This window comes from Corvus brachyrhynchos, unplaced genomic scaffold, assembly GCF_000691975.1.
Source record: "Corvus brachyrhynchos isolate BGI_N302 unplaced genomic scaffold, ASM69197v1 scaffold101, whole genome shotgun sequence".
Classification (NCBI taxonomy): Eukaryota; Metazoa; Chordata; class Aves; order Passeriformes; family Corvidae; genus Corvus; species Corvus brachyrhynchos.
This window is the reverse complement of record NW_008237239.1, coordinates 23,337,621-23,346,960: the sequence shown is the minus strand read 5'-3', so window position 1 is coordinate 23,346,960 and position 9,340 is coordinate 23,337,621. Positions and strand designations below refer to the sequence as shown.

Genomic DNA, 9,340 nt, shown 5'->3' with positions numbered 1-9,340 from the left:
GCTCCCCGGGCGGGCGCGGCCGCGGCTGAGGAGGCACAAGCGCGGCACAAGGAGCGAGTGCCCCGCGTTGGTGCTCGGGAGCAACGCGGGCCTAAAAAGTGCGGCCAGCAGCGCTTGAATTGCGAGGACGCCTTGCTCCGTGCGGGCTGTGTGCTCGTAGCTGCGGGCTCCGAGCTCCTCGGCAAGCAGGGTTTCCATGTTCTTTTGTTGGAGGCTGGCTCGCAGTCTTTGCTGCCTGGCGTTGTGCACAGATTTGACTTCTTTTCCTTACTTTTCTCAATAAAAGAGAATTGGCTTTCACGCTCTTTCAATCCTGGTGGGATTTTTCAGAGTCTCCCCAGTTCTTGTAGCGAAACCACTCGAAAGAAATTCATCCTAGAAGGAAAAGTTGTTTGTTGAAAAATGAAAAGCCTTTACCGATTTTTTAGGAGTAGAAGAAAAATCTCTTAGTGTTCATTTCCTTGGAGAAAAGAACCATGAGCTTTACAGGACACAGCATGGCGAGGTGCCCACGTGCATCCTAAGCCTTTTTTGTAAGGACTTTTCTGTCTCAAATACTCGTATTTCAGTCTGAAAGTTCATTCAATAATGATGTTACCCTCTTATTTCCTACCAAAGTATTAATTAATTCAGTGTTGTTGTACATGTTGAAAAAAAAATGAGATTCACTGCTTAAAACTGCACTATTTTGTGCGGAGAGTTTTAAAGTGCATGAACTCTTTCTTCGGTTTAAGTTTTGTTTTCAAGTGTTGTAGTAACAATTTTGATACTAAAAGTACTGAGGTTGCCTCCCTGGTCTGGTTTAAGGGCTGAACTGAACTTTAGCACTTGTGCAACAGTTGCCCTTGGAAATACATAATAAAATGATGATAAAATGTAGCCAAGCCTCCTATTAAAAGAGGAGTGAATTGTAACTAGTTGAAACATGCCTTTGAAAGACCAGCACAGAGCGACAGTGAATGCTGAGAGCAGAGGGTTCTCCCCTAAAACTAAAGTAAAGCTTTGTGTATTCTGAGTTACCATACAGTATTTCCTTATCTTGAACTTCAGATAATCACGTTATCAGATCTGGAATGCGACTACATCAATGCTAGATCATGCTGCTCCAAGCTCAATAAAGTAAATTGTTCTTCTTTGCATTTACTGTGGTTTGAGGAAACCACATCCTTCATCTGAGTACCTGCATCTGCATATTGCAAATAACTGGGGTGTGACGGTATCTGAGGAGCCTTGAGTGGCAGTATTTTGCATGTATCCCTTATTCAGCCTGCTTGTCTTTTTTTGGACATCCATCTTTCAGCAAATTCCATCACAAAAGTACCATTTTACATGAATCTGCCTAAAACTCTTAGCCTTAAATCAATGTGGCCTTCCATGTGTGTGTTCCCTTTGATTCAAAGGTATTCTTTTTCTTAATATGAGAGAGAATGGTACAAGATCCTGTCAAGCCAAAAATGTGTAATTGCCAGGGGCTGACCCAATGTAACTGTGTCAGTTTTTATATTGATCAGCTTTCTTATCTGTTCCAAGCCTGAGGCTCTTTGTGCAGTTTTTAATTATCTGAGTTACTAAATCCACTGTTCTCTGCAGTGATTTCAAATGAGCTCCATATACTTTCTCAGTTCTCTTTCTCGAATGCTTGTGTGGTATAGTTGTGTTCAGACAGCTGCTGTGCTGCTCTCCAGAAATGTTTGTAATGCTTGGATAAAGCACTTCTGTTACAGTATCTTAGGGCTTGATTTCTGCTTACTTGTGTGGAATCCGCCTGAAGGTATCGATTTCTCCACACTGTGATGGAATCACATGCCTCTGCTGTCAGGTTTTTTCTGATTTTACATGATTATAATCAGATTATAATCCCAAATAGATGCCTTTTTCATAAAGGAATTTACATTTGTGCATGTAAATCTTTTCTCTTTCCCCTTTTTGCAGTGGGTGGTGCCTGAGGTGATTGGTCATGCTGTTGTAACGGTGTTAATGCTTATTTCATTGCACTGGTTCATCTTTCTCCTTAACCTGCCAGTGGCCACATGGAATATATACAGGTAAGTGCACAAGGGTTTGTGGGCTTGCTTTTTAGCACTGTTACTAGTGCTAAATCTTTAAGTGTAGTACAAAGATGAATAATATGTCATGGTGAGATGTTTCAGTTGTGTTCTTGAGCTGCTAACAGCCTTCATTGATCAAACTAACACAATTTCTTGTCATTAAAATGACAAGAAACCCAACAGTGTAAAGGATATGAAACTTTTGGTCTTTGCTTGCATTCTCTCTAGTGCCCAGGAATCTCAATTTGTGGGTCATTCCCAAATGCAAAGGAAATAATAGCAGATTAATTGGGATTATGAAGTAGTACTGCCAACAGAGCTGATAATGTTTTCATGCTGTTCCTGATAGTGCTATCAGCATAAAAGTGCTTAGGGTGGCATGGCTGATGGCTGTACAACCATGGGGCTGTGGTGTTGTCCCCTGCACCCTCCTTCATTTACTGACTTGTCTCTCCCCCTCATCTGCATTGGTTTTGGCCTCCTGTCCTGCCAGTTTGTATTTGGGAAGGTTTGTAGACTTTTCACCCTAGGACAGCTGTCAGTGTTACTGGTCTTTGTACACTGGGCTGCCACCCTTGGAAACAGTTTAGTTGTCAGGAAGGGTTTCCATGTGGCAACACTGGGACTGTCAGTTCAAACCATTCTTTTTATCTGATGTCATTTGGTGTGTGGAGAACTGACCCTTCAAAGGTGTTAAGCTAATTTTCTGGATTTGTCACAATTTGTCACAACTTATCTCCAATCACTATAGTGAGGGAACCCAAAAGCCCAGGTGTTTAAGGTACAGGTATGAAAAGCTGGCTGTCATTCTTGTTTGCCTGAACTTGCCAGGGCTAACTATTTGCAGGGATGGGTTGGATTGCTGGTAGAATTAAACAAGAAGTTTCACAGCTCTCATTAAAACAAAGTTGAGGATCTCTGTACTGACAACCTGGTTGTTCATGGGCAAAATAGGTATGCTATTTAAATATTGATAAATATCATTCTTGTTTTCTACAGAACTGCCAACAAAGCCTTCAAATGTTTCTAAGCTGGAGAAACATGAAACAGTATAACTTTATGCTTAATAAATAAATGTTGCCTAAATACACACACATAGGGCATGCTTTTGCCTGGTTTTGCTTGCCCCTCCCTGTGTACAGCTGTGACTCATAGTGACCAGTATTTGATTTGGGATCTGCTGGCAACTTTAGGGTTTGATGTTTCATTTAGGCAAGGCTGTTTCTGCAGAGACACTGCAGGCAGAATGCATTGTCTTTGAAGCTTTGATGATTTCTTGTACTGGTTACCCCTTTGCTGCTTCATTTTGTGTACTTACATTAATTTTTGAAGTAGCCACTTGCTTTCCCTTCTAAACCTGGTCAGACAGAGTTTTAAAAGAGAAATTATTTCTATTTCTACACTTCAGGCAGTAAGCTTTGACTGCTCTTTTGTATTGACAGCTCTCATTTTGTATCATTTTTATACATGGCATAAATATTCTGAATATCCTAAAATCCAGGATTGTTTCCTCAATTTTGGATATGCAATGTAGGCAATAAATGAATATGACAACATGATACTTTGCCTGTCCTGCCACAAGAAGTCCAAATATTAAGCCTGTATCACTAATCCTCCCTTCTTTCTGTGGATCAAGGAGTTTCTCCCACATTAACAGCCTGGACTATCCCATTTCTAGTGAAGGAGTTGGAGGCCTGCAAAAGCAAGTGTGGGGTTTAGCATTTTCAGTTAATTAGGAAGTGTAGTGATAGGACCAGGAGTAACAGGTTCAAAGTAAAAGAGGGGAAATTTAGGTTAGAAATACAGAAGAAAAATAATTCTGTTGAGATTGAAGAAGTCTGTGCTTTGCAGTGCAAATGATAGAAAGGTAGGATAATCTCTTCCCCTTACTCACATTTCTTTAAAACCTGATTAATCCCAATGACCACATGGCAGCTACAGGCAGTACTTGCTTAATTTACTAATTCCGTCGAGGATTTCAGTGAGCGGAGAGAGGTTTTGTGCAGAGGGGGTATCAGAAACAAATCCTGGGAAGGATAAATTAGTCAAAAAGAGCATCAAGAGAGACTTTCAAAGTTGCAGCATGTTTATTGTAACATACTACTGGCCCTTCTTGCTCAGCACACTCAGATGATATTTAACTTTTTTTGATGAACTTTGTAGTGTCTCCAGTGAGACAGTTTTGTCTTACATTCTCCTTGTTTTAAAACTAAGGAAAGCATTCAACTTTTTTTTCTTCTGTGTTACATATATCTCCTTGAGAGAACAGGCCCAAATAATGAGATTCTTGCCATGTCTTTAAGAAGATAAAACTGAAAGAGTAAAATTAAAATTAAAAAAAATAAAATCTTTACAATTCAGTGAAAATTCTGGCCAGAACTTCTACATCCCTTAAAAAATTGGGAAATCTAGAGGGAAGTGTCCTGTTGGTGTGGTAGCAGCTTCCATGGAATGGCAATACTGGAGGCACTAATGTGTGTATTTATTAAAGCTGACAGTTTACTTGTTTGCTGCAGAAGTTTTTTGCTGTGTAGAGTATGACAGCTGGCTTGAGCTGGGTTTGTCAGCATCCAGCAGCACTGTACCCATGGCTCAGTTCCTTAGATATGTAATACAGGCTGTCCTACCTCGGGGGCCTCTTGGAAGAAACACCTCACAGGTTACACAATCAAGTTGCACCATTTAAGTGTTATCATTCTTTATAAAAAGCAAAATTAATACATGCTGTCTTTATGGCAATCATATCCCAGACATATAAGAAAATTATGCATTCTATTTATAGGATAAATTGGTACAGGAAACGTGTTCCTCCTTTTATTCCAATAAAATGTATTACATTCCCAGGAAATGGACAATAATTTATGTTACAATACTGAAAACAGAAAAATCACTCAAAACTTCAGTTCTAGAAGAGAATGTCAAACTGGAATTATTTAACATGAACTGTTTTAATGGGACACAACTGTCTTTGATATTGGTCAAATATGCTGCTGTGCTTTTCAATGCCTCTGTGACAGACAATTACTGTGGTCTGAACTTTTTATTTCCCAGTGTCCTACTGCTGCTAGAAAACCTCCCTGTTGCTTGTTCCCTTTCCTTCCCTTCCTGTTAAGGAAATGAATGTTGTAAGGGGTGGGGAAGTGCCTTTTGGACTACAAGTGGTGTCATTTGAGTAGATGAAGAAAATTTAACAAGCGTTCTGTTCTGAGACCACGTTTCTGCTCCAGCTTTAAGACAAAGGGTTAAATTCCTGGATAGAAGGAGTCTGATTCCAGGAAGGTAAAGCCTGTGTAACATCTCAATGAAGTGATGCTCTAGCCTGAGCTCAGCTGGAGTGAGAACTTCGTGTGCTCGCATTTGCTCCCTCGAGAAATTCTTCTGACAAAAGAACATGCTGCTGGCTCAATTGTCACAGGACATAAACATTTGGTCTGCTGGTTTTATGCTTCCTTGGCTTACATTTCACTTGACTTCACTCAGCTTTTGTTCTCATGCGGGTTTGGACAGCAGAACTTGACATCTTCAGTTCTGCCCGACTCATCGGCCTCAGTGTCTGTGCTGAGGTGACCGAGGATGGCTGTGACAAAGGCAGGAGTAACAGCACAGATCCTTTGCCTTGGCCTATGCCATCTCATTTTGACCACTGGAGTTTGTGATTTCCTATGTGAGGTTTTTTGCTAAATAAATTACTGATTCTTAGCTAAATTCTTTTCTAGTCCCCCTCATCTAATGCACTTTCCACTGTGGGTAGGTGCTTCCCCCATGACAGCAACTAACTGTGAACAGCAATTAAAATTAACTGGAATTGGCTATTACTTGGAATCTCTCCCATTTATTTATGGAAGCTGGACTGATGTTTTTAGTGCTTCTTGTTCTCTTATTCTTTCTTTGTGGGTTATAGTGGCAGAGAAAGGTGCAATATCCAGAACTCCCTTATGCTGAATTGTGAAATAACTCTTTAGATGAAAGTCCCTTCTTGGCAAGCTCTCCCCCGACACTCCCTAATGTTTCAATGATTACATTTTTGGGTTTTGTTGTGTGGGGTCTTTTTATTTGGGTTTTTTTTTCTTATTCTTAAACTTTCAGGTACATTATGGTGCCAAGTGGAAACATGGGAGTATTTGATCCCACAGAGATCCATAACCGAGGACAACTGAAATCACACATGAAAGAAGCCATGATTAAGCTGGGCTTTCATCTGCTCTGTTTCTTCATGTACCTTTACAGGTTAGTTTCAAAAAAATTGCTCTCAAGGAACAAAGGGATTGTCTGCCAGCTATTTTTATCTCCTCTATTCTACTGCTGTAATTGCTGGTATTCATGTCTTACCTTTTGCATCCTGCTAAGCCTCAGTAATATATTTTGACAGCTATCTCTGGCCTCATTATATGCCTTTATTCATTCTGATCAAACACTGTTTGGAAACTTAGGCTATTCCTTAATCTTAAAACAAGTACCACATAAAGAGTTACATGCTTTCAGCACCTACAGTAAGTGGCCTGTTTAGAATGGAAATACTCTTGAGGACCAAGTTTATTTTACAAGTTCTGTTTTTAAAAAATGAAGTTGATCTGGCTGAGTTACAAACAGATGTGTTCTGTGATAGGGCCACTTACTCCAAGGTGGCAGAGCTGCTGTTCCTCTGCTGCAGCACTGCTTCTGCAGTCTTGTCTTCCTAAGCAAAGCACACAGCAGGGGTGCCTTGACTTTCTATTTCAGGTTCTCTCAGTGCAGCTCTCCCGTGACACTGAGAGCTGCTCCTTCTTGCACAAGCTTCAGTAATCCACTGGTATCATGTTTTCTGTTTTGTCACAGTATGATTCTGGCTTTGATAAATGATTGAGAAGTTGAAAGAGAACCATTAGCTGCCAAATCAGGTCATCACTCCAGTGACTGGTTGTGGAGCCACAGACACCTTCCGAACACACCTAGATCAGTGTCATCATGCAGTATATTTTTCCTCTTTGAACAAGAAATATTTTTCTGTATTTTTAACATAAAATATTTTCAAAAGACATTGGATTTGTCTAGCAGTTGTTTTTGTTCCTTTACAAGCCAAACTGCTGGAGCTGCTGTTTCTGTAAGATGAAATCCTTGCTTGCAGAAGTGACCTCGTAGGAATTAAATGGTGATAAGGGAAACTCATTTCAACAGCATGAGCTGGTAACGAAGGTAGTTCCAGAACACATTTAAGTGCAGCTCAGATAATCTGATTCTTGCTGAGAGGTGTCAGGATGAGACTCCGGCTGCCAAGCTGTCCTATCAGAACCTAATTTGAAGCAGCACTTGGAACAGAGGTTTCAAAGTGGAACAGGAGCAGAGCTTGCATCTTTGTGCTGGTGTTTTTCCCAGGCAAAAATCAATGGAATAAAAGCTACATTTTCCTCCCTGTCCCTGCCTCCCTGCAGCAACCTATATGAAATCTTGTATTTGGATGGACTAAGATCCTTTTGGTGGACATGACACTTGTGTGTAAGAGTGCAGATAAATAAGATGATTAATACTTGCTTTTTCCCTTCAACTCCTATTTTGTCATTGAACTACATCATGGACACCCAGATAAAGGAAAGATCAGATTGCACTGGGGTGGAGATGGTTACAGAGCAAAAGACTATCTGCAGTTGCTACTCCCTGAACCTGCTGTTTCCATAGCCGGTGGGGTGAATCCAAGAGTCTGTCTAGCTCAGGGAAATGGTCTGGTAACCCATAACCCCACTTTTCTCCCAATTCTGATATGACTCTGCTTCAGTGATAGCAGCAAGTTCTTTTTGTGCAGCTCTTGCATCGGCGATAAGTGTATAAACCTGAGTTTGTACCCTCACTGTCCAATAACTGTCTTTAAGTTTTTTATATGTGCTTGGAAAGAGGTCTCTTGGAACAAACACATCAATTAAAACACTTTAAAAAATACACTTCTGTAATTACGTCCTAAAATTTATGAGCTTTTTCTTCTTAAGTATTTGGGGTTCTAGTGTACAGCTGGAGTTAACAACTGTTTTTAGGGCCAGTCATGAAAAGGCAACACTGATGCTTTATTGCTGTAGATAGCTTGTGTTCAGTGTCTGTTCTAGGAAAAGTTTGGCTGTAAATTTTTGATGGATGGAGTCCAAGTTCAGCTGTGTTAAAGATGAAAAACCGCTGAAAATCGTGCTCATTAAAAAATACCTAAGGCAACAGCTACCCCAGCTGGATGCCACTGACTACCCGACAGCACAACATCAAACTACAAAAAGTACTGCCCTGTAATGCCAAAAGCCAGAGAGGAGGTAGGTCTGGAGAAAGGAGAGCAAATAAAACTTTAAAAGGGTAGAAAGTCAGTAACTTTTTTAGCAGATCATATTAGGCAATTAAATGACTTTATTTGTGTGCGGAAAAAACCTACTACACATATTTTGGGTGTTAGAAGAAAGGGCCTAAGTCAAGTCCTTGCTATACTGCTGACAGTAGATATATTTCACTGAACTTGTTTCACACTGAGAAACACGAGCATTAATTTGTAAGTCCATCACTTAAACCAGCAGCTTGATATCTTGCTCTAAAGACAGGATTTTGAGAGAAGAGCTTTACTATTAATAAAAATGTGTGTATGCTACATTGTCTCCAATGATTTCCAATAGCACCTTAGAATTACCCTGAGGACATTAGATAGAGCAGACCCATTCCCTCATGGAATTGGAAAAATTTATCACTCACTATGAAAAGCTTCTGTTCTCTACCAAGGGAAGTGTTTCTTCAGAGATGGGAGTGGGACAAAGAAGGATAAAAGAAAACAACAACAGATGTGAGGGGAAAAGCCAGTGGGATAGCATGTGTATATCCTGACCTAGAGAGATGGAATTGTGGATTCTCCCCACTTCCCTCCTCAAGAGTGAATTATTAACCATGAGAAGCCAACAAAAAAGTACATATATGTTTTGTAAGTGGTGCTTGTCAAACATTAAGCAGTTGATACTTCTATATGAATGCAAGATTCCCACCTCAATTTTTTAATACAAGTAAGTTCTCTGTTCCTTTATAGTAAGTTGTTGGTTATAAGAGTTGTAAAAACCTCAGCAGCAGGTTTCAGAGACTACAATTTTGCTGAATAATTACACTGGTAGTGTTGAAGCCTTCCCTACTCTACAGGGTCAGTGCCTGCCTCAACAGAGATCTTCACAGGTCAATGTCAGCAACAAGAAAAATGTAACTGCTAAAAACATGGCTCATTAGCTAGAAATAGGGATACTACAGTTACCTCACTACTCAGAGGCCCACAGAGCACAGAAATTTTTATGATGGCAAAAATAAAAGAA

The 9,340-nt window shown here is 40.2% G+C and overlaps 1 protein-coding gene across 1 annotated transcript; it reads left to right on the top strand.

Annotated features, from left to right (window-relative positions):
• The first annotated feature begins 141 nt into the window (after positions 1-141).
• On the top strand, positions 142-8,640 carry CNIH4 (cornichon family AMPA receptor auxiliary protein 4). Its single transcript, XM_008630404.2, has 4 exons — positions 142-1,119; positions 1,933-2,045; positions 6,135-6,275; positions 6,864-8,640. Exons 2-4 carry the CDS (start codon positions 1,978-1,980, stop codon positions 6,889-6,891), a joined length of 237 nt encoding a protein of 78 aa, XP_008628626.1. The 5' UTR covers positions 142-1,119; positions 1,933-1,977; the 3' UTR covers positions 6,892-8,640.
• The last annotated feature ends 700 nt before the right edge of the window (positions 8,641-9,340 follow it).

Excerpts from the sequence above, each read along its gene's own strand:
- CNIH4 (XM_008630404.2), top strand. The coding sequence starts at position 1,978 with ATGCTTATTTCATTGCACTGGTTCATCTTTCTCCTTAACCTGCCAGTG. Across the intron at positions 2,046-6,134 it reads GCCACATGGAATATATACAG|GTACATTATGGTGCCAAGTG; the intron begins GTAAGTGCACAA and ends TTAAACTTTCAG. Across the intron at positions 6,276-6,863 it reads TTCTTCATGTACCTTTACAG|TATGATTCTGGCTTTGATAA; the intron begins GTTAGTTTCAAA and ends GTTTTGTCACAG.